Below are 26,148 nucleotides of genomic sequence, written 5' to 3'. Positions count from 1 at the left end.
CAGAAGCAGTCATTGCGCAGCACAAAGTGAAGTTGATGCAAAGTGAAATTGTCCAGTCCATGTTCCCGCTGTCTTGTCAACTTCACCCAAACCCTTTTCTTTTTTTCTTGAATTTTCTGTGAAAATCATTCCAAACGCTATCATTGAAATTTCCTCCTGTATATTGTCCGCCATGCTTATTCCAAAGTCTCGCAAGACTTCCTGTGTTCACTGTCTTTGACACATCATGGCACACCACACACTATAGGTGGAAAACGGTTGAATCTAGGACTTTTTTCCTCATGTTTGTGGTGAAAATCTTATAAGATGTACCCAGCATAAGACCAGGGCTTTGGTTTGTCTTTTATCAGATTTCTTCCAGATATTTTGGGGTTAGGAAGAACCTATAAATATAATAACCAAATATTTTTCTTTGAACATGAAGCACTGTAATTGTCCACGTTTGGGGACAACAGGTTCCAGTTACACAGAATAAAGTATTATGGTGCAAACAACAAAAAAATTAGATTTCCACATCCTGGTCTTTGGAGGTTAAAGAACAAACCTTATTCTTGCAGACAGCTCTCCTGTAGCCTTACAAAAAGCACCATAGTGATGGCATCATATGGTAAAACCATGGTACCCAAGAACAGTATCATGGCACGCTTTCATGTAATGTGCACATCACAACAGGAGAAACATTTCCAAGAGATGCATGAGGCAAGATTCAACAGAAAGTATCTACTTCCCAAAGCAAACAAACCATTGCTCTTCATTACACAAACATGTCAAGACATTCACTTTAATAATTGATACGATCCCAGTCTGCAGGGCTGTAATGGCTCTATAATTAAAAGATCACCGCAGTCAAGGAAAAAGAGTGGCTTGGTATACTAAAGTGCTTTGCAGAATCAAACAGGATCTGTCTGCAGCTTACACCACTTTATGCATTTCTGCGTCTCTTGCGCAGTCAGTCTGTATTTGTCTTTCAGAAGGTCAACAGAAGATGAAGGCTCTGCAACAAAGCCTAGTGAGCTATGTTGTTATCTACTGTCTACAAAGACAGCTGCATTCTGATGTAGAATACTACTAACTAAACCAGAACGTCATTAATGACTGATCTATAACACGTAGGCAGCAAGTACAGTATGAGTATCACGCACACAGTGCTTCCTGTTTGAAAGGCACAGGAGACTTGGTTGGATGACAAATTATTTAAACAAAGTGTGATGATAAGCTAATTACCCAATACTATAATGTAGCTGTTTCAACTAGTTAACTTCAAGTTAAATTTATTTATATAGTATTTTTTATAAAGTTACATGTAAAGCGTGATTTATGGTTCTGCGTAGAACCTATGCCGTAGCCTTTTCATTCTTACTTCAATGCGGTTGGTCGCATCAATGTGCAATTACACATGCAAATCGCTAGTAGGCACATTGGGCATGTCATGGTATATGTCGTATCAAGAAGCAGCAGCTTGTTGTGTACGACGTTGAAGCATCAGAAGTGATGGATAACCACTTTTATTGCAGCTTGAGTCAGATATCACACCACATGGCATATCTTTTTTTTACCATCACAAGTGGAAAGGCATGCATTTTTTGACCTGACAGGAGGGGTTCTAGTGGACCAATCACAGCGCTTGCTTGCTTGCTGTTGTTAAATTTTTGGAGATGTTTTTTTTATTCAGAAATGTCATACATTAAGTACAAGTAGCATACACTCACCTAAAGGATCACAACTATTTCTAGGGTTTACAAAGAATGGTGTAAAAAGGGAAAAACATCCAGTATGCGGCAGTTCTGTGGGCGAAAATGCCTTGTTGATGCAAGAGGTCAGAGGAGAATGGGCCGACTGATTCAAGCTGATAAAAGAGCAACTTTGACTGAAATAACCACTCGTTACAACCGAGGTATGCAGCAAAGCATTTGTGAAGCCACAACACGCACAAACTTGAGGCGGATAGGCTACAACAGCAGAAGACCCCACCGGGTACCACTCATCTCCACTACAAATGAGAAAAATAGGCTACAATTGCACAAGCTCACCAAAATTAAACAGTTGAAGACTGAAAAAATGTTGCCTGGTCTGATGAGTCTCGATTTCTGTTGAGACATTCAGATGGTGAAGTCAGAATTTGGCGTAAACAGAATGAGAACATGGATCCATCATGCCTTGTTACCACTGTGCAGGCTGCTGGTGGTGTTGTGATGGTGTGGGGGATGTTTTCTTGGCACACTTTAGGCCCCTTAGTGCCAATTGGGCATCGTTTAAATGCCACGGCGTACCTGAGCCTTGTTTCTGACCATGTCCATTTCTTTATGACCACCATGTACCCATCCTCTGATGGCTACTTCCAGCAGGATAATGCACCATGTCCCAAAGCTCGAATAATTTCAAATTGGTTTTTTGAACATGACAATGAGTTCACTGTACTAAAATGGCCCCCCACAGTCACTAGATCTCAACCCAAAAGAGAATCTTTTTGTGGTGGAATGGGAGCTTCTTGCCCTGGATGTGCATCCCACAAATCTCCATCGACTGCAAGATGATATCCTATCAATCTGGGCCAACATTTTTAAAGAATGCTTTCAGCACCTTGGTGAAAGGGGGTTAAACACAGTATTAGTATGGTGGTCCTTATAATCCTTTAGGTGTGTGTATAAAACAGTGGTTTTCAATCTTGTCTAGGACCTAGGGGACCCACAGCTCTGCACATTTTGTATGTCTCCCTTAACTGACACACCCAGTTCTGTTCATGGATCTCTCCCTTAATGAGATAATGATCTGAATCAGGTGTGTTAGATAAGGGAGACATGCAAAATGTGCAGGGCAGTGGGTCCCCTAGGACAAGATTGAAAACCACTGGTATAAAACATAGTGTATTAAAAATACATCCAAAGTCATCTGAACAGATTGAAGAGAAGAAGAGAATAAAAGGAAAATAAACATTTTTGGAGAGGTGAGTGTCAGGCTACGCACAGCCTATGGCATAGCTACGCCGTAGGTCCTACGCAGAACCATAAATCACGTTTAAGACAAAAACTGTAAAATTATTAAACATATAGTATATAGAACAGATAATATAGTGTTCATGCATATTTTACTGTCTTTATAAATATATTATAAACCAATAAAATGGTATAGACGGTTCAATCCGAACTTAACATCCGGTCTTTATTTGTTTTATGGTCAGGCTAGTGACTAAACTAAACTCTGGGACAAATTCCTCGTCGAAAATAACAAATGTTTTACAAGAGACGGCGATCATGGATCACCACTATGTGAAGGGAGGGTCGGCAGCGGATCTGTAGTTAACATTATATACATTATATAGTACTCATTTTACACAGTAACGTCAGCTCAGTGTAGTTTTTGATACACTTTAGCTAAATCTAATCTACTTTTTGTTTATATTGCTTGTTATCAGAAATAAATACTCTGAAAGGATTCTAACTGTTGTTATTGATCCATTGCGAAAGTTTACCGGAGGTTATGTTTGTTTCACAAAAGCCGTTTGTTTATGTTGTTACTCCTGAAACTGTCTACAACAGTCACAGACTGTTGGGCTCATCACAGTTTCCTTATACCAAAGAAACATCCTCAACAGACACACGTGATGAGCAAGACACGTCTGAGCCTGAGCACCCAAGCAGGCGGGAGACGTTAAAAAAGGAATCTGGCACCATCACAGCAGTCACTATGGAGACCAGGAGGCAGTAAAAAACAGCTGCATCGTTTTTATAAGGTGAAAGCTTTTCTGGGGATTAGTCGATGGTGAAAAAACTGACATCATTTAACATAAACACAGCTCTTCGACAGCATAAGATGAGATGCTTCACTACCGCCGTGCGATATTGAATATTTTCTTCTGATAAATCTACAAATACATAAATGACCGTTTAAAACATTTGAAATCTACATTGAAGCCTGACTTTGTCAAATTTGATTTAGCTACTGTATACAGTAAACAAACCATTTACAGATGAAATGCTAAATGAGGGCAAGTCAACACCGTTTCGGCAGGTATTTGATTTCTCTGGGTGTGTAAATGTCACAGCTGACAGCGAGGAACCGCAGCCTTTAATTTATTTTGGCTAGGAGATTTCAAAACCTGTTTAAAAGCAAATGTGTAGAAGTAATCCAACTATGTAATGTAAACTAGGGCTGTGACGATCGGTGCGGTAAAGCAATATTTATCAGAGCTTCTCAATGATTTTAGTCCTGTCCGAATGCTCCATGTCAGTAATTGTTACGGACAATGTCTGTAAAGACTACCGCGATTGTTACCTTCTGTAAAAAGGTCTGGAGAAATTACCCCAGGTAATACTAATTCAGTGTAGGGCCGTCACGGTTTATGAAATTTGGCCGATGGTTTGTGGCGATTATAATGATTATATGTCTGTTTTATTGCTTTGTCATTTAATTCTCATACATTTTTTGTTTATTCATGAAATAATTTTTACACATTGTTGTGATTATTTAAATAAAATATTTTGCAAAGGTTTACCTGGCACGTAATATGAATACACATAACATATATTTAAAAGTAATTATTTAACAAATATAATTTTTAAAGACTCTTTATATCTTTTAAATATCTTTAAAAATTCTTCTTAGGAAATAAACACAATAAAGTGTCTAAAAAAATAACAGAAAATAAAAATGCAATCAAAGTAAACTATACCAGAACAGGCCTGGAATAGTAGCCAATCCTACTAATGTCATTTAGTACTGGACAAAAAATTCCTGCAGCTCCCCCTAGTGTATTTTTAGAGAGATGTGCAATCATTGCGGTGATCTCAAATCATCACGATAAGTTCAAACAATCGCAATGAAACGATTAATTAATAATTGTGACAGCCCTAATTAAGTGAAAATAGACCAGCTGTAAATATATATGTAAATTTTGTCTTTCTTGTAATTTTGCGCTTTTTTATAAAATATGGAAGCGCTTGAAGAAGCATTCACTTGCTTTCTAGCGAAAGAACGAGTCAGTTCCTGCATACGACGACACAGACCTTTAAAGGGGCAATTAGTAGGATCTACCCCCATCTAGTGGTGGAATTGTTTTTGCATTCAAACGAACAGTGCTTACTAGCTCCTCCCCTTTCCAAATGCGTATTGAAACTACGATAGCCGTTAGGTAATCGCTGATCTCCTTGTCCGTTGCAGCTGGTTCACGTGTTCTGAATGAAAACGCGTTGTGGAAACGCGTTGGTAGGCAAGTGCTTTTTGTCCCTCTCTGCTATTATAGTTTATCAATACGGCGGAACGATATGGATGCCTTCTTGGACTTACCCGTTCAAATAAGTAAAGAGAAGAAATTCTAAGCTTACAAAGAAAAGTCAGATCACTGGCAGAGGTCCTTTGACACCAATGAGGACATATTTATGAAAAAATACATTGATTTTGATTAATAAAACATTTAAAATCCTACTTATTGCCCCTTTAAAAAAAAGCTCAAAAGCACTTTGCAGAGCCACATAACGAGCCTATCTCCACAAACCGAAATTAAACACATTGTTTCTCCAAGTACATTTTCAAGTTTTTCTCGTCGTCGCTGTATTGCGTGTTTGCACATGTGATATGGCAAGGTAATGGGCACATGATGGCAAGGCAGGTGACGGCGCTGCGTAATCTAGTTACCCCTCCCAATTCTGTTCTGAATGCTTTACTGAGATTTCTAATTCTGTGCAAATTGACCATCAATATTACAGATGTCATGTGGTAAAGTTACATTACTCCATCTACCCCATAAAACGAATCTCGTCCGAATAGGGCTTATGGCAACTGCGTCATCGATGTGGTGTGTTGCCCATGTGGCACATACTATCATAAGAATGAAGTACAAAGTTTTGTATTAGAAAATAATTATAGTAACAGTTGCAATAACAATTGGTATTCATAGCTCAGCTTTTAGCAGTAGATTATTGATTTATTTGAATGTTTTACAGGCAGTAGTGTGCTGTTTTAATTAAAGTTAAGATCCTTGATTTGTTTGTCTAATAAAAACATTACTCGATTATTTTAAATTCTATATCGATCTCTGGTAGTTGGCTAATTAACAACAGCCACTGTTGTACATATTAATCTGTTCATCTCTGTCTACTAGTATCAAATTATCACTGGTATATTTGCATTGAACTACAGCTCTTGCATTATTTAACACACTTGATGACAAGGGGCCCTATTTTAACGATCTGAAACGCAAGTGCGAAGCGCAACGCGCAAGTGAGTTTGTGGGCGGATCTTGGGCGCTATTGCTATTTTCCCGGCGTGAGAAATAACTCTTGCGCCGGGCGCAAATCATTAAGGGGTTGGTCTGAAGTAGGTTCATTATTCATAGGTGTGGTTTGGGCGTAACCTCAAATAAACCAATCAGAACGCTATCCAACATTCCCTTTAAATACAAGGGCGCAAGTTCCATGGCGGGTTCCTATTATTATGACAGATTTACCAGGCGCACGCCAGGAGCGGTTCACAGCCGAGGAGACCGACGTTCTTGGAAGAGCAGTCAAAGACAGAGAAGTTGTTTTGTATGGGAATAGGAGAAACCCGCCCAAATCAGCGTAGGTTAAACAGGCGTGAGAGGAAATAGCCACAGTCTCATCAGCTGGCATCCCCATCGTTGCGCCAAGCGCTACAATGATGTCAGGAAACGGGGGAATCCCAAGCTTGCCAGCATAAATCGGGCACGCCGTGTAACGGGAGGTGGATCTGCCTCTACACAGACGCCAGCAGAGGACATTGCTGCGTTCACCCTCACCGCTGAAAGGGTTTGGGGGCTTTGAAATCGGACCCAAGAAACGCAAGCAAGGTCCAACCCCAAAGTACTCTTACAAATCAAGTTCATATACATTAAGGTTTCTTATGAAAACATTTTAATTATTATTTACATAAAATAAACGTAATACAGCCACACAACAAACTTATGAAATATTTTAATCGTTATTTGCATGAGAATTTTTTAACGCAGCCACACAATAAATAAAAACTATCACCACAATGCCACTATCTCGTGTATTAATATTTTTTATTGTAACAATTTATGATTTGCAAAAATAACTGTTGCATCTGTGTAGATTAGATAAGCAAAGTGTATGCGCTTTTAAAATAGCATAATGAACAACGTGCAGTGCGCCACTGATTTTAAACTTTTTTTTTCTGGTCAGTGGTGCAATTGTTTTTTGAAACTGCAAAATAGCATCAGGGATGGTTTGTGCCGGAACACGCCTCTTTTTTTGCGCTGAACCGCCCAGGGAGCGCAAGTTCATTCCCTAGTTTGCCGACGTGCGTCTGTGGAGGGAAAAAACCGCTGTGCGCCGGTGCAAAATACGAATGATACATGCGTCACTGACAAAGTCAATTGTGCTGGGTGCAAGATAGGGCCCCTTGTGTTATTTATTTGAATTCCAGCTATAATCAAATTTATTATGACAGGAAAACACACAAGACCTCAACAACATCATGGAATTCTGCAACACTGACATTCTTCCGATCAGCTGATGGAAAACAAAGCACCATGTTTTCTTCACTATTAGCTGACAGCAAGAATTTATGTGGTTTGTTCACAATGTAAAAAACTATGTAAAAAAGTCAAATTATATTTTCTTGAAAAATATTTAATAGTTTACCCCAAATTTCACAAAATAAGTTAAACTGAGATCCTGTGTGGCGTCTAGTGGGAAATGTCACATACCGTGGTCACTTTCTCCAGGTCGGCCTCTGAGGAGGTGGGGGAGAGAGGGCTGCTGGGACTGAAGGATGGAGAGCTGCCCACGCTGGACACACACTCAGGGTCAGGAACATAAAGAACCTGCAAACACAATCACAGCACAACGCTTTATAAACATTGTAAAAAAATTTTATATGAAGCTAATTATTATGTCGTCGACTTAAATGCCCTCATCTTAACAAGCCAGTGCCCTCGACTTCTGATTTAATATAAAGCTATTATTGTGGTTAATTATAATAACCCCTATAAATAACCCCTAACCAAAATGCTAATAATTACAATATTTATTGACATTTCTTTAGCATTTTTCCTACACACAAAGCACTTTATAGAAGTAACATAGATAAAGTATAGGGGTGCGCGGGGCAAAAACTAACGCAGGGTTAGTTGTACCACGGACTGTTTGCATTGTTGCACAGGGTTGAGCATTTTGTTTTCCGGTATTTTTCACGCAGCCAAAAGACGATCTCCCGCAAATTATTGGACATGTAAAATGTTTTTCCAGAGAGTTATTGATGAGCGAGTGTTTTGGTGGCATCTAAGTAAATTTTTTCATAATTTTTTTTTTGGTTTCTAAGTTGTGTGTGTAAGATACCAAATCCAATGCTATGTCATATTAATCAGTGTCTTGTTGACTAAAACATAGCATCGTTTTGAAATATGTCTGCAGCTCTTAGCAACTTTTTTGGTGGGCTTGAAAATATTTTGACCCAGCGGGGTTAATTGTAACAATGTGTTACAAACTCAGCACTTACAATATGAAAACAGCTAACGTTAGCATAATTCTTGCCATTGTTTTGCCAAAATTGCTGGCTGCCAACAAAATAAATGTGCCTGTCTTATCAAAAATCATGTGTCAAATTTATTATTGTTCATATCTTTAATATTGATTGAATAAGGTCACGTCAAAGATTGAAATCATAATGAAATGAATGGCTAAAATCAGACTTTGATTTTCATTATCTCAGAATTTGATTTTGAAACTGTAGTATGGTTATTACAGACTGGGAAACGTATAAAAAAATGTTTTTTCATAATTTTGCTGCTTTTTCTCACATATTTAGACATTTGTTTCCATTTATAATTGAACTATTGTTAGAAAAGGGCTGGATGGATGAATACAGTGTGCATACCTGTCTATTATAGACAGATATATAAACAACATCCACTTCAAGTATATAGACAAAAAAGTATTGAAATATTTGCATTCAAACTTAATTTTTAGCAAGTGTTACAACTAACCCCCTGCCTGTTACAATTAACCCCACCTATGGGGTAAGTTGTAACGTTTGCACTTCTGTCATGTTTGGTATAATTGTCCAAGAATGGTAAGCAATAGAAACAAACTTCAAATGTTCATTTGTAGCAGATATGTGTGTGTTGCTTGTGTAAAAATATAATTAATTAAACTCAAATATTTTTTGAACGATTGAGTCAAAACCAAAAAGCGTTAGGTTGTGCCCCGCTCTCCCCTATATCTTATTTTATATTTTTTATATATGTGACCCTGGTCATAATGGTCAATTTTTTTGAAGTGAGATTTATACATCATCTGAAAGTTGAATAAATAAGTGTTCGATAGATAGTGCATGGTTTGTTAGGACATTCAGTATCACTACCAGAATCACTAGAAGACCCATTTGAAAAAGGCGTTTACCTGAGGACAATTTTCAGCAAATTTATCCCCAAAGCAGACCCAAATAAAATTTTCACATTCATATACACATATACACACACATGAAGTACACACATGAAGAAAGAAATCAGTTATAAAACATTTGAAGGCTCATGGCGTGATCTCCAAACACCAATCTTCACTTATTGTAGTTCAGTCCAATGGAGGGCTGTGTAGCGGTCCAAAACGTTGGCAATGATTACACTAATATAAGAAGCCGGAGCGCTCGGTCACGTGAGGTTCACTGAGAGCCCTCCAGCTGTATTGTGTCAGGCAGCGACCGCATATCTTCAACACTTGACTTCATCTATCACCCTCTCATTACTGCCATCAGTGCCACGAGAATATCAACACTCTGGACAGCAGCATTGCTTAACATAGCCTAATTTAGAAGAGATAGGGCAATAGCTGTTTCGCAAGAGGCGTTTCGTAAGCGCTCATGCTTTGACTGGAGGAGAAAGTCATTAATCTATCCCTATCATCTGAGAAATTGTGATATTATCAGACATAACTGATATGCCGCACCATATTAAGCAATGAGAGATTGATTGTTTGTCTAACGCTTGGTAGAGATCTGGAGGCCTGAGGTGCTCTATTGAAAGTCTATTTGAAGTTTGTGAAGTTACAGACAATGTAAAATGGCACTCACATTTACTTCCCTAATGTGATTTGTTGGTGAGAGTAACACGATATTCAATAAAAAAAATGCGTTATCCAAAACTGCAGGCATCCACTTTTAACAAGTTAATACATACCTATCTTTATTCAATGCGTGCACCTAATCTTTGTACAGCGTGTTGTGAATGTGTTAGCATTTAGCCTAGCCCCACTCATTCCTTAGGATCCAAACAGAGATGAATTTAGAAGCCACCAAACACTTCCTTGTTTCCCTATTTAAAGACTGTTACATGAGTAGTTACACGAGTAAGTATGCTGGCATAAAATAAAATGTGGCAATTTTTAAAGCGGATAAAAATTAAAACTATATTGTATGGTGGAAGAGCACTTAGTTTGCAGCACTACTACGACCTTGGCCCGCAGTAATCCCGGTTTGGATCCTAAGGAATGAATGGGGCTAGGCTAAATGCTAACACATTCATGACACACTGTACAAAGATTAAGTGCAGGCATTGAATAAAGATATGTATTTATTAATTCATCTGAGAACTTGAGGTAAAATATTAAAAAACTGTGGTGTTTTCCTTAAAACATGCTTTTAAAGGGATAGTTTGGCCAAAAATGATTTTAACACTCTGGGGTCGGCTGCGGCGCGGGCGCCGCAAACTCTTTATTTTTCAATCACTCCCCAAAGAGACTTATATAACTCTGCTGATTTTTGACATACAGATATGATTTATACATCATTTAAAACGTTAAATTGTCTAGTTTTTTTCTGTCCACTCCCAATAAAAACAGCATGTTGTGCTTTTCGCAAAATTAAGAAAATAAACATGATGCGCGTTTTGTTCTCTCTCTCTCAGTGAAGTCCTTTCAGAAACACGTCAGAAAAATAAACTGTAACTTAACGAATACTTGTCATATAAACAAAAGATAAATGTCTACATAATGCTTGGAATGTCTGCTTTTGGAAGATGTAAGTGAAATCGAAAACAAATATTTTAATTCGTTGTTAACTGTATTAGAAGAGAGAGATGTACCATCTTTCTTCTGTTGCTTCATTATCTATAATGAGCCACGCCCCGCTCCATTGAAGAAAAGAGCAGAGATCATCCATATTCATTAGTCAACCCCACAGTCAATGGACATTCCGTCTCTGCAGCCATTCACTGCTGTGTTGAGTTTTAATCTGAGTGCTGGAAACATGACATCTACTTGTTTACTCGTGACTGTAACTAAAGTTATCTCCAGACGCGAGTGTGACTCGATCGACGTCCAAACGCACACATAAACACACAATGCCTCATATTTGAAGCGCTTTGTGGTATCATTATAAAAGATGCGATTGCACACATCACGTAACTGTTTACTCGCGCCTAAATCTCCAGACAGACGCGAGTGTGTGTGCTTCATCAGTGTGATGGGATCGATGTCCAAACTCACACACAAACACGCGATGCCTCATATTTGACACGCTTTGTGGTATTCTTATAAAAGATGCAAGTGTGTGTGCTTCGTCTGTGTGACGCGATGTCCAAATGCACACAGAAACACACGATGCCTTATTTGACGCGCTTTTTGGTATTCTTATAAAAGACGATTGTAAACATCACATCTACTTGGTTACTCTCGCCTAGTAAATAAAAGTTATCTCCATGCGCTTATGTTTTCTTTGTGCTTCCGTCAGACGCGATCAACGGCCAAACGCACACACAAACACAAACAGACAATGCCTCATGCTTGACCCACTTTGTCTTAAGACGCATCTAAACACATCTAAAACCCAGTTTATTCGCGTATATCTCTGCACAGTAAGTTTATTTAACGCAGGATCATGCATGTGAAGGCATTTCTTTTGTGTTGCTTTCATAAACAAACACGTAACAATAATGGTGTCTTCACATTCCTGCCTAAAGGCTCATTATGCAGCTCATTATGCAATTGTTTTGTTCTTCAGCTGTCAATCACAGATTATTCAAGAGCTTCCAGCCTCCTTGCATATTGCCTTCCTAAACAAAAAGTGACTTTGAAATTGTAAATCAATATATTGTGTTATGTGAAGGAGTAAGCAGAATGATTTTCACATCATTTTAAAGAAAAAACTCTAGACTACTAGATCATTTTTTGAAAAGTCTTGGGAAAACATGTTTAGAATGAGTTTTGTGCCGCCATCTTAGTCGCGTCCGCATTCAGGATGAGAGCTTACGCAGCCTACAGAGGCTACTCTGCTGCTGCTCTGTGCCCCCGCCCTCCGAATTTGTCATACGTCACTAAGAAAAGTGCGTACACTACGTTAATACTCTCTCCTGAATGCGGATGCGACTAAGATGGCGGTGCTACCGGAAGGTATTTATTTTCGTTAATAAAGTTTTAAATATGGATATTTCTACAACAACACCGCACGGATTACCCTCAGAAGACATTTGTTTATCATCCTGGAGCCGTTTGGATTTAATTTGTGAAGGATGGACGCACATTTTTTGGACTTGAAGGTCATGGACCCCGTAACTTCACATTTAATCAACTGAAAGATCTAAAACATTTTATAAAATATCCGAAAATGTGTTTGTCTGAAAAACGATGGACATATGCAACTCGGACAGCTTGGGTGTGAGTAAATCATGGGTTTAATATCATTTTTGGCCGAACTATCCCTTTAAGTGCACAAAAATAGATTACAAAATAAATATGTGCCGTAACTTTGCAGCATTTCAGGTACATTTTTTAGAAAGAAAGTAAAGGGATGCACACCTGACCCGGGACCACATTTCTGGAGAAGAGTTTGTTGAGTTGAACGAGCTCATTTGGGGTTGTGTCAAACTTCAGGGCGATACTGTTGAGTGTGTCCTGTAATTCCACCTGTACAACAAACAAAAAGAGAGAATGGGTCATTCAACAAGTTTGTCTGTTGCCAAAACAGGAAGTAAAAGGTTGCAATGGAACGAATATAAATTTTCTTCCTTTTTTTACATTTTGTGTGGAATTTGGCACAAAACCCTGAAATGCAAAATTGTTCTAAAACATCGCATCACAGACCGTTACAGAAAGATCTCAGGACAGTCAGCTAATTGTACAACCATAAGACAGTAGATCAGGGTTCCCCAAATCTTACCCTGGAGGGCCAGAGCACTACAGAGTTTAGGTACAACCCTATTCGAACTTACCCACCTGTGATTTTCTAGTGATCATGAAGACCTTGATTTGCTTGCTCAGGTGTGTTTGATCAGGTTGGAGCTAAACTCTGCAGTGCTCCGGCCCTCCAGGGTAAAATTTGGGGAACCCTGCTGTAGATAATGTTTTAATGTAAATTATTACATAGATCTGAGACTGCCTGCTTGCTATATCACGAGTGTTTCATGTGAGGAGGATAGCAAGATAATCAGATCATATCTATGCAGCATCATGTAAAACATTCATCCATCCATCCATCCATCCATCCATTCATGACTCATTAAGAAATAAATAACACAAATTTTAACTATGGGAATTACGGTGATTTCAGTCAATGTAAAATAAAATCACACTATATTTTAGCGCCTAGAATTTGCAGAAATGTTATTTTGGTATTTTATCAAGCTGCGTCTTGAGGTGTCACCCCGAGATGCTTTTTAAACAGTTTTGAAGAACTTCCCATTTATTCTGGGCACTTATTGGCTGCGTTTTCTTCATTATTTAGTAAAATCATCCATTTGAAAAACATTTTTACATAATATATTTTTTACATAACATGTTTTCTAATGAAATTCATATTTCAGCCTAAATTTTGTCTACAAAATATGATTTCAAATATTTGACCTGATAAACCTTTAGATTAAAAGATTTTTTAAATATTTACATTTTAAGTGATTGTGTCATGTAGTGTACACTATAGCTCATGTTTATTACTGTACATATGATGTAATTTTCACAACATTGTGAATTAAACTCCATGAGCATAAACAATGCTGTTTGTACTATAAATCAAATGTCTGATGATGCTTATTTTGAAAGAGCCCACTTCCCACAACCAACGCACAGACATTTTTCACAAACATTTTATAGTTTTTCTTTCCAGTTGCAACGGTATAGTCGATAATCCCAATGCCCCTGTGGTAGTGGCGTCTTTTCATCCCGTCTGTCTGGCACAGAACATTGATTCCCCGCGAGAGGCATTTGAAAACGGCTTTTCCGTGGGCTATTTATTTGTAGCAACATTTCAGAGCAAATATAACTTGCCCCGACTGGACGCTAATGTCTCCACTTGTTAGATGGAAAATTTATGATTTGCTTCGTAATACTGATGTGTTCTGTCTTTCAGGCCCATTTTCTAATTCAGTCCCAGATTTCAGCAGAAGTCCCAGTGAGCTGTGCTGTCCTCTTTCTAAAGAGAGTCGTGTATAAAAATGTCTGCTAAATATACTAGGTGAGCATGACAGTCACAGCCAGTCTTCTGTGCTCGACAGTACGAGTCATCAGAAAGGTCTAGACTAAACTCAACATTTCCCAGACACCTATGAATTGAGGTTTCTTATAAGAGGAAAGAAACGTAGACGGATTAATCACAACCATGTTCCCTGATTTAAAAAAGGAGGATACAGGTAGAGTCTGCATTAATATGTTAGTCAATAAATCAAAGAAAGACGTTTATGATATCACATGGCTGTGTTAAATTTTAAAAATTATTAAAATTAACGCATGATCTTAAATTAGTACTTTTTTATTATTATATAGATGTAAAGCACATTAATCCAATTCAAATCTAATTCAAACACTAGAATTTAGCAGGAAACACATAATAAATAACACATAGAGTGAATAAATTGAACAGCCTGAATGCATTAGTCACATCTGATAAAAGTCTCTGCCAAATGCATAAATGTAAATGAAGTACCATTGTGCATAAAACCTGCATTCTGTCACCCTATAGTCAATGGTCATCACTGCTGTATATGTAACATTGCACAAATATGGATGCTTGCTATAGATCTAAACATTATAAGCCATAATATTCATGTTAATAATTCATTAAAACAACATCATATCCTATCTTTAAACACATCTTACAAAACAACTGTTACCCAAGTTTAAACGCTTGTTTTTTACACATTAGATATTGTTAACAATCTTGTTTCTAAAGCCTGGTTCACACGGCAGGATAATTAGGCAGATTTTAGCCCCGATTCACCCCTTCTGACAATCTTAAGGATGCTCCGATTAAGACTGCTCTCGTCTATCTAGAGGACCTCAGGGCCGCTTCGAACTCAAATCGGGGATATCCAACATGTTGGATTTTTTTGGCCCAATTTCTTCTCATGAGCACGCAGCCTGTGGAGGCAGTAAGGAAGCACCGGGAAACAAAATCAAAACAGCCGGCAGCATGGCGCACCAGAAAGTCCGGTGGACGTCGGAGATGGAGGACCAACTTGTCGACCTGTGGCAACACCGTGACTCAAGAAAAAACAGACACAATTAGACCGGGGTCCGACTCGACCCAGTGGCAATTTTTTTAAACCCCACTGGACTCGAAAGTAGACGGCACCGACGTGTGTTCAGCCATCAGCACGCTAGCACCAGAAAAAAATCCCTGGTGGCCTCACAACCAATTTGGCCCGCTGCTCTATTTATTTTCAGTTGTTATCTGACGACGAAACTAAAGGGGGTCGCACACCGGATGCGCAGCTCAGCGGCGTGCCATTCTAAAAAAATCAAACACATTGTTTTCTATGAGTATACACACACCGGCGCCCAGCTACGACTCAGGAACTTGCTCAAATCCCCGTTGCACCACAGCGTGCCACTCACATAGTTTAACATGAAATAACATCATATTTGTCCCAATTCATTAACGATTAACATTGGCAGCTAAAGTATATTTTGCTTTTTGAAAGTAGACGCTATCTGACTAAGCTTGCGATATTTAATGTGCACTTCCGGTGTATGATACCGCCGAGTTGTCCTAGACGTCCGGTGTGCGACCCCCTTAAGGTAACCGCTACAGTGTGCTTTTAAAATTGATTGACAGGTCTGGCATAACGAAAAGAACTCAATGCACACACGCAAGATAGTATGGGTCTTCTCGGGTTCGTTCAGCAAAAACACATTCATTTTAAATGATCCGAGACCTGAAGCTGCTAATATTATACCTGACCAGACCCGTGTCCGGGCGCACATGAAACTTTTAGCCCGAACCCGCTCGGGTTGGACCACGGTTTTTGGATCTAAATGGACCCATGAAGACCTCTAATGCAGACTCTGCGATTCTGAATTTACAGTTAATGGTTGTGGATGGATTGAATTAAATAATTAGAATTATATCATTTATTTTTTATTTACCAGATGATACGCATGAAACATTAGGAATTAATTACAACTGTGCATAAAACACACAATTTTGAGCCGAATCATTGGCACTGTCTTGTACAGTATGCAATATGACCCATATTCATTTTATTTACATATATATTTAATAAAAATACTTTAATGTACTCATATTAAAATATAACATGGAAATGTTGTTGCCATGCTTCTAAAGAATGCATACAGTAAAAGTGACATTGCAGTAAATGGTGCAATCAAGCGAATGTCAAATCATACTGCGCGGGACATTACGATTGCTGTAGCATGGGTGTTGCCATAGTGATGCTGTGATTCCTCCCCTCATTGCACAACACTGACTAACTGCGTTGATGATCACTTAAAGAACTAATTTTAGCTAAGCAGTTTTGGCAGATGTTGACATTCCTTTTATACTGTAGGAAGAAAAACTCTTACAACAAACCCACCATGCTATGTCAGGCACCATGATACTGTGTGTTTTTACTAAGTACCTGGAAGAAGCTACCTTGCAAAATATCATGGATTTTATATATAAAGATATACAATTTCTGTGTGCCAAAATGCTGAGATGGTATACGGTAAGAACCACCTACAACCAAGGAACTGCACAGGTGTGTATCTACTCTACTAGTGAGTTGCATATTACTGACACACGACAGGTTTAAATAAATATTTCACCCAAAAATGAAAAGTTTGATGACAGAATTTTCATTTTTGCGTGAACTATCCCTTTAAGAGAAAGTTAACAGAAAGGCTGTGCAAACCCACAAACAATTTTAACTTCAACCTGTTTTAACTTTAGAGAGAAAAAGAGAAGGAAGTTTGGGTGATAATGTGTCTGTAAGCTTATCTACTGTAAACATCCTCATTGCCAACAAACCAGTCTAACTCTTATCTAATACTGCATGTCGCTAAAGTCAAAAGCCTAAAATGTGTCTTCAGGACCTTAAATCTACACCATTTCATCATATACACTCTTTAAGTCGGGCTTCGTTTTTAAGGCGCACACAAAAACTTTGTTTTTTAAGCTCCTGTACCAAGTTTTAGTAATGGGGATGGTACCTGGGGATGGAGATTCTTTAAAAATAGATACTGTGAAAGCAATTAGAAGTTCTCCAAATAAATTTAAATTTATTTCTATAGCATTTCTCACAATTTTGCATTGTTGCAATCAGCTTTACACTAAACACATATAAATATAGAGATAGTATAGACATAAGGTAAAATAAACTAAAAATATATAGAATACATGGTGTTACTGCATTTTCACAAAAGATGTACACTAGCAATACTAGCGAAAATAATCGTCTGTTTAGTTTTTAATCGCACCGCTATTTAAGCAATTATGTATATATAAGCATATTAGCAATGCTATACCTGTACAAATTTTCTGTGGTGTGAACAGAACGTTATATTTGCAAATATGCATATACAAATTTTTACAAGATGTATATCAGTGATACTAACTCTAAAAATATTTGTGTATAAGATTTTAATCAGTTTGTAAATAGAAAGGTGAGAGAAGTGTTACCAAATAAATCTACAGCCACATACATTGTATATTACATCCACCATAGGTGGAGTTTGGGGGGGGGACGGGGGAGCAATGACAAGTAAAATATTTTATCTTAATATTTTAATGGGTAGACGGAGTAACTTTTATTTAAACCATTAATTCATATTTAACCACATTTGAAGGTGGACTCTTCCTCTAGTCTGAAAATATTGCAGTACCCTCGTTTCCTGGTAGGTGCCCCCCCAAAACACGAAACTTTGCTTATGATGTCAACATAAATGAAAGGAGAGTGAAAAAAGGTCAGTCTTTACAGTGCAGCAGGAGGTCAATGGATGACTGGTGATCCAGGTCCACCCACTGCCTAACGCTTCTCAAATTCACTTAACACAGTTCAGGTCAACACGGCCCAGTGGAGCTATCTAATATAGGCTCTAGTGGTTTTGAAGTGTACAGTCTAAATGTGTGGGCTGTTTGAATTTAGGACTGATTGTTCCATTTGCCAGCAATTTTAAAGATAGACCGTCTATTGATTTTATGCACTATGCAAAATGGGTCTCAGACAGAAGCACTGAGGAGGAAACTACATCTTTCAGTTCAGTTTTTCCATATAATAATTAACCATTATCATCTATTGTTCCTTAATTTGATCATCGTCTTATTTTTCAGCTCCCCTACAATTGAGTTTTAGCGTTTTGGAATCCATTCAGCCAATATCCGGGTCTGGCGATACCACTTTTAGCATAGCTTAGCATAATCCATTGAATCTGATAAGACCATTAGCATTGCGCTCAAAAAGAGAATTGATAATTTTCATACTTAAATTTGATTCTTCTGTAGTTACAATGACCGAAAATTAAAAGTTGTGATTTGTTTTTAGGCCAATATGTCTAGGAACTATACTCTCATTCCGGCGTATTTATCAAGGACTTTGCTGCCGTACCATGGGTACGCAGTGCCCGAAAAAAAAAAGTCCCCTTGGTAACTTTCAAGCCGGGGACAATTTTCTGGCACTGCGTAATATGGTTATTTTTGAGTAAGATGCTAATGGTCTAATCAGATTCAATGAATTATGCTAAGCTACGCTAAATGTGCTATCGCCAGACCCGAAAATCGGCTGAATGAATTAAAAAACTGTAAAACTCTACTCTAGGGGAGCTGGAAAATAAGCCTATTTTCCAAAAAAGTTGAGTGTCCCTTTAATGCTTTAAGTTGTTTAAAACATGCATCGTCTGGATTACCTTACAGCAAGACTAATGACGTCCTCAGAGGTAAACTGCAAAAGAGTTGTTTTTTGCATTTATATTATTCAAGTTGCATTAAGCCAGATGCTGAATGTTCAGTGTTTTGGTCCGTTGAGATCTCAATCTATCTCACTCTGTCTTGAAATCTCTCACTGTTTAATTGGACAAAGAAGACTCAATAGACAGAACCGGCCAACCCACTGAGGTTTATCAGAGGCTGACCATGATGGGCAGCAAAAGTTCGGCTCTAGTATATGACCTCCCTTCAGGTCAAGACTGTTTCTAAAAAAAAAAAAAACACTTTTAAAGCTCACCTGTGGTAAACATTTCATAATTTTTCGAAAAGTGCTACTGTGTGAATTGTTTGAATATTTGAATATGAAGAGCTCAGATGCCAAACCCTCTAAGTGAGTCTGACATGTTTTCTTGTAAATGAGAATTTCATCATGCTCATGCTTAGGTTCAATAATTTCACTTTAATGGCAATGAAAATGTTATTAATCAGTAATTGAAATGCCTTATTTTCACAAATGGCACTAGTAAATATATTTGTATTTACCAAATTTGACTAATTTGTCTTTTGCTGCAAATCCCTCTAAGTACATTTTTCATCTGAGCACTTCATATTTTCTCTTATCTTTGTTTAATGTGCAGAAAACTAATAGCAAAACACTCATATACTGACTTTCTGAAGAGTATAGAAACTGCATACAGAAAGCAAGTCACCAATGAGATCTCTTTAACTATATTTTTAGATGTTTCTCCTGAAAACATTTCAGTAATCTAACAAGAGTCTCCTAAAGTTTCTGAAGAGATAGCAATATCAACGACCTACTCCAACTTGGCAAAACAGCAAACACTTTCTTATTTTAATATGTTTTAACATATTTCTCAAAAAAACAAATAATCCCAGCTATATCTGTCTTATTTATATTTTTTAAAGCAATTTGAAAGAAAGTATGATATTTATATATTAAATTAAATCTTCATTAAATTAACCACATCTGAGATCTCCATTAGGTCTGTTAAGAGCCAAGAAAAAGCAACCCCTATGGGCAATATAGTAGGAAAAATTCATGAATAATTTAAATGTATTAATTTATTATTTTACATTTGTGATTATTATATATTTGCAGAAATGCAAGAACTCACTTAGCAGACTTTTATACTAAGAACAATTATTACAGGATCAATCTAACTGAAACAACCTTTAGATTTAATGTATAGCTCAACTGTGACTGCTGACGGCTCTAAGCTAACTGAAAAGTGTTCGAGACACAACATAAACCTTATCAGCTTTGCTCATGATAATAAACTATGTGAAGTTTTCCAAGCAGTCATAACAGATATAATAAAAGCCAGATATTAGACAACAGGCACTAACTATAGTAAAATAACACTTCACTGTTTGCATGTATTGTCAGCTAACTGCCATTAATGGCTGGCAGAGGCTTCTGCTTGATCTTAAAGTTGCTATTTTATATAGCTAGTTATACATTTTTTAATACGGCCAAGAAAATTCTTCAAAAGCAATAGTTATCCCTAAAGCCAAAAGGTAGCAGCAATTATTATGTCTTCTAAGATTTTTTTTCAGTCCAGCTTTGCACATAGCCGCAAATCTCATAATGGACTGTATTAATTATCGATTTCCCCATGTAATACCGTGAAGCCCTAGTATAACCATAAACACAAACCACAATAGTTAAAACCCTGGCTTCAAACAACTACACCATGTTTTAAGCACATGAAACATACATGGCAATAGAGGCGCACAGCATACCGTAGCCAGCGCAATATCGCAGTGCATTTGCTAATAGTTTGCAATACCAGAATACAATGTTTATATTTAAAAGGTTGTGAATAGTCAAAGATACTGGCACACAATTGTTCGTGTGCTTGTGTATATTCCAATAGGGCTGCACGATATACCGAATTTTTTTTGATCACTACCGTGATAACAGTATATGCAATAACAATACTGCAGAGAGTTGCGGTAAGTGGTCGACCAATATGGTTTTTTTATGGCCAATGCCGATATTAAGAATGATGTATGGCCGGTTAGCCGATATAACACAAATGTTATTACGGTAAATAAGAGACAAACAGAAAATTGGTGAAACTAAATAAACATTTGTTATGCATAACATTTTTAAATATACCCTTTTAAAGTACTTAAAACATATTTACAAGACATCATTAATTTGGATCTGACATCTCACAGTACTGTTTGAATAAGTGTGCTAATGTGTTGTTAAAAAGTGAATCATGATTGGTCATTTTAATGTCGGTCAGACTTTGGCTTTACATTGATATATATATATATCTATAGGCATCTGCAATATATCGCCATTTCACTAGTTACGATAACTTTTATTTTACGTCTTTTATTATTTGTGTGTTGCCTGCTTAGATTGTCCAAATTAGACCAATCAGAAGAAGCCATACTAAATACCCACCTAGTACAGTAGGTCTTATAGACCTTTTGCGAGTCGACGTCACAGTTACGTCACGCGCGCATGTGGTGGCAGAAAAACAGTGGAAATGAATGAGACACGAGTGAAACGAACAATATTACTCCCTAGAAAATGTTTTGTTGTGCTGTTGAGTGTCAGAATAGGAATGCCAAAATAGATGACCTTCATTTTTATAGTATACCGTCGTCGAAGAAACCATTTGAAGATAAACGTATGTGTTTATGGTTGCAATAAAAGCCCTCAACCGGACAGACTGGATGATGAAATCATCTGAAAATCTTTTAATTATTTGAATAGAAAATAATTAGAGAATCCGGTGTTCTGTCGAAGTCTGTTCCCTCTATGTGTTTCTTATAGCGTTTTTATCACGTTATATTAATTATTTATTTAGAAAGATTAAAGATTTGAATTAGTTCATAATATCAATAATATAACCATTTATTAAAGTTTTCGTATTTTTTTTTTCGTTTTCTATTACTTGTCTTCTTCCTGTTTGTTCTATGATGTTTACTAAAAATATACACACACACACACACACACACACGATGTAAAGTGTTAATAATATATAAACAGGCCTATAAAAATTAATTTGTATGTAAACATAATAGTTTTAGATCAAACACGTAGGCTAATAATATAAGGAAGAAATTGAAACAGGAAATTATGAAATATTTAAGAAATGATATTATACAGAATACATGATAGTATTGCTCTTATAAGTACTTCAGCGATTCATACTGTAAAAATAATTGATTTACCAATAAAGAACAATACATATACATTACATACATGCACACAATTAGTAGCCAAGCCCTTTAAACTTTTAATTTATTTAAAAAATAAACGTAACTTGGTAAAAACGTTATAAGAAACATTACACTTAAGAAAAATATAGGGGAAACAGACTTCTACAGAACACAGGATCCTTAAAAATCACAGTTTAATGCTAAAACAATTCACACAGCTATTGAGAAGCATTCACTTTCTGCCACCAGTTGGGCTCCGCCCACAAAAAACGTCATCTCTGTTTGCAAACACGCAAAAGGTCTATACTGTTATACTATTGGCTAGACCGCGGGCACAAAGATGAACCTAGTGGCTCAAAGCAGAGAGCGGAAATTAAATATGGCAGTAGTAGACACGAGCGAGGAAGTTGTGCCAAAAAGAACGGTGCCAAAATAGTTTTTTTAAACCTGAATTAGATTTAATTTTACCGTACACGATAGCGAAAATATCTAGCAAGTTACCGCAATATCTAGCATTTCCAGGGAAACTACCGTTAGAAATATTGGGATCGAAACACGCATATCGCACATTTCTGCAATACCCGCAAGCCCAAGCTTTAAAAGCTTTACTCTACACGATATAAAAAAAATATCTAGCAAGTCACCGCAATGTCTAGCAACTCTAGGGAAACTAGCGTAAGAAATATCGGGATCGAAACAAGCATATCGCACATTTCCGCAATTTCAAACTTAAATGCTCTACACAATACTGAACAATAGGTAGCAAGTTACCGCAATATCTAGCATTTCTAGGGAAACTACCACAAGAAATATTGGGATCGAAACACGCATATCGCAAATTTCCACAATACCCGCAAGCCTAAGCTTTAAACGCCTTACTCTACACAATACTGAAAATATCTAGCAAGTTACCGCAATATCTAGCATTTCTAGGGAAACCACCATAAGAAATATTGGGATCGAAACACGCACACAGCATATTTCCGCAATACCAAGCTTGCCTTACACGATATTGACAATATCTAGCAAGTTACCGCAATATCTACAATTTCTAGGAAAACTACCGTAAGAAATATTGGGATCGAAACATGCATATCGCATATTTCCGCAATACCAAGTTTTCAACGCCTTACACGATATTGAAAATATCTAGCAAGTAACCTCATTATCTAGCATTTCCAGGGAAACTACCGTAAGAAATATTGGGATCGAAACACGCATATGGCATATTTCGGCAATATCCGCCAGCCCAAGCTTTAAACGCCTTACTCTACACTGGGAAAAAAATCTATCAAGTTACCGCACATATTTTCAATATCGTGCGCCCCTATTGGATACTCTTCTCTGGTCCACCTAACCATCAACTGGTCAAGCCACATGCCTACAATTATCAACATCCAACGCCCTTCCTGTCTTTGTCATCCCACATCTGGTTCTGATTTTAAGCCAGCATAGCAAGCTGAAAGTGTGAGATATAAGAGCCCTATCTGCCATCGCCCCCCTGTTAATCCCCCACCTCAATACCACAAACAGCCTGACAACATGCCATTTGACAAATGCCCCATTGCCGCCTTGAACACTTTTCACGCTCTACAGAGGAAAACAAAGGCCCTGTCAGTCACTATCGGGCTGACAGAGACTGATCTTCAGCGTGTGGGTTGGTGTCAGACACCTGCCCGGATCTTTGGGGGGGAACCGCAGCATCTGGAAACAGGACCGTGACTGCCTGATGTCAGTTACAAAATGAGTCTGATTGCAATCTGCTTTGTAAATGACAGCAGTTTTCCTCTCCTCCGATATTCCAACTCCGGAGCTCACGTCAACCCACACGCTTCCTCTGTTACTAGGTAGAGAGAGGAGAAGTGTTCTGCCCGCAGCTGGAATTTGAGGGTCATTTCAAGAACACAACAAGCTGTTAAGAGAGACAATCGAAGCTCACTCACTCTGTCTCTCTCTCTCGCAAGCACGCCACATAGACGCCGAATCAATAGAAATGCAAACGCGAGAGGAAGGTCATTTGTGAATGCTCTGCTGGAATGCATGTTTATAATCGTAGAGGACGGTCTCGTGCAGACCGGTGGAATCAAATTATAGATAAACAGCCTCTCGGCGCTGATGTAAACATTGAGTTTCAAATACAATTTTAGCCTCTCTTTCTATTAAATACACAAGAAATGTTTTGTTTTTGCCATGTTTGGTTTGAAGGTCTCAAAACGTTTGGTGTAGACACACAAATAAACTCTTTGAGATATGTTCTGTAGCAGGTACATGTGGAAAATTCTCACGCTCACCAGCATAAAGTAAACAACCCTGGGACGACAACATCCCTTAATAACACACATTTCGGCTTTTGGCAGATGATTTGTCCAGTGCTACTTACATTCAAGGTAAACATTTAATCAATAGGTGTGTGCCTTGGGATTTGAACGCATGACCTTGATGTTCTTAGTGTCACGCGTTCTCATTTGAGCTACGTAAACACACAACTCATATACGTAAATGACATTGATAAGGGGTTGGTATTTCCACTCACCGAATACTCTATGGTTCCCTTCGGTCTCTGGAACGACATCCGTCTTCCATCCTTCTTCTCCGGCGTCTTTTTCTGTCCCGTATCTGAAAGCAAGCGAGGGAAGGTTCTCATTACGTTCATGTTCTGCACGCCCCTCAGCCTGACACACGCTGCCGAGCTCCCGGTCTCGTCCGACGGCTCATCCGTCAACAGCGAGTGTGAGTGAGCGATTCCGGTGAGCTAGAGAACACAGCTTCTCTCTCTCTCTCTTTCTCTCTGTCTCTCACCCTTCCTGTCTCCCTCCCTCCTCTCTCTCTCTCTCTCTCTCTCTCTCTCTCCCTCTCAGTACAATGACAACCGATGTGTCTTCACCTTCCAATGCCTCCCGCTGCTGCAAATGCCCGTAATAGACGAAGACCACCCTGACCTCTATGAAAGAGAAAGAGGGAGCGAGAGAGATGAAGAGATGGAGTGCTGGTAGGGTGCTACCTGACAGTATCACATTTGTGTTGTGCTGAGATTCTGGTTGTGCGTGTGTTTCACACAGGAGTGCTTTCTCTAAGGAGGTAAGAGAAGCTGTGGCTTCCAAAGGAAACACTGCTTGAGGAATTAATCAGCAGCACAAAATAAATATTATACAATCTAATATTGCAATCTAAAACCGCATTATTAACAGTGACATTACTTTACGAAACCTGTATTTGGAAGAGGGCAAATATGTGTGGAAGTCATGTGACAGGTGGCAGCGCATATTGATTAGCTGTTTAGCATTTTTTGCATCTGGTCTACAAATTGAGCTGGTTGGATAAAACTGGTGGAAATGTATTAGGTTATTTACACAAACAAGGATTTAAAGACCCACTGGCTTGAAATGCGCAGCTTTGTTCGATGTCTTGATGTAATTTCCACTAAAACAGGAAGTTACATATTGTATGGCTCCTCCCCCTATTAAAATAGCCAACAGTGTTTAGTTGAAATTATGTCATAAAGATCGTTAATCCATATTGGGAGACGTGAAAGTACGAAACTTCCTACTTCCTTACTATATAGACGATTTCATCGGACGCACGTGCAGTGACGCGATTACGCGTCTGGTTGGATCTTTAATTCTGGTTACTGTTTGTTTAATGGTCTGACTTTGCTAAACTGAACTCTTAAACAAATACCTCATAGAAAATAACGAATGTTTTGGTTTCCTACGTACTCTATGTGTTGTTTATTTTGCTTGTTATGTAAATAAACTACTTTAAAAGGACTTTGTTGTTATTTATTCTTAGCGGAGTTTACCGGAAGTTACACGTGTTCGCCGAAAGCTGCTTGTTTATGTTGTT

The 26,148-nt window shown here is 38.0% G+C and overlaps 1 protein-coding gene across 4 annotated transcripts in view; it reads right to left on the bottom strand.

The window, feature by feature from the left end:
- The window catches only part of oxr1a (oxidation resistance 1a), a 195,605-nt gene that overhangs the window by 31,405 nt on the left and 138,052 nt on the right, over positions 1–26,148 (bottom strand). For 3 of the 4 annotated variants that reach the window (XM_065298715.2, XM_065298718.2, XM_065298716.2), the window contains 3 exons: positions 24,839–24,921; positions 12,765–12,872; positions 7,685–7,801 (listed from right to left, as the gene is read on the bottom strand). In XM_065298715.2, coding sequence (XP_065154787.1) covers positions 7,685–7,801; positions 12,765–12,872; positions 24,839–24,921 — 308 coding nt within the window. The remainder of the gene's footprint in view (positions 1–7,684; positions 7,802–12,764; positions 12,873–24,838; positions 24,922–26,148) is intronic. The other variant, XM_065298719.2, reaches the window with a different exon arrangement.

Source organism: Paramisgurnus dabryanus, chromosome 13 (assembly GCF_030506205.2).
Source record: "Paramisgurnus dabryanus chromosome 13, PD_genome_1.1, whole genome shotgun sequence".
NCBI lineage: Eukaryota > Metazoa > Chordata > Actinopteri > Cypriniformes > Cobitidae > Paramisgurnus > Paramisgurnus dabryanus.
Note: the sequence above shows the minus strand (reverse complement) of the source record. Positions and strands in the feature narration are given on the sequence as shown.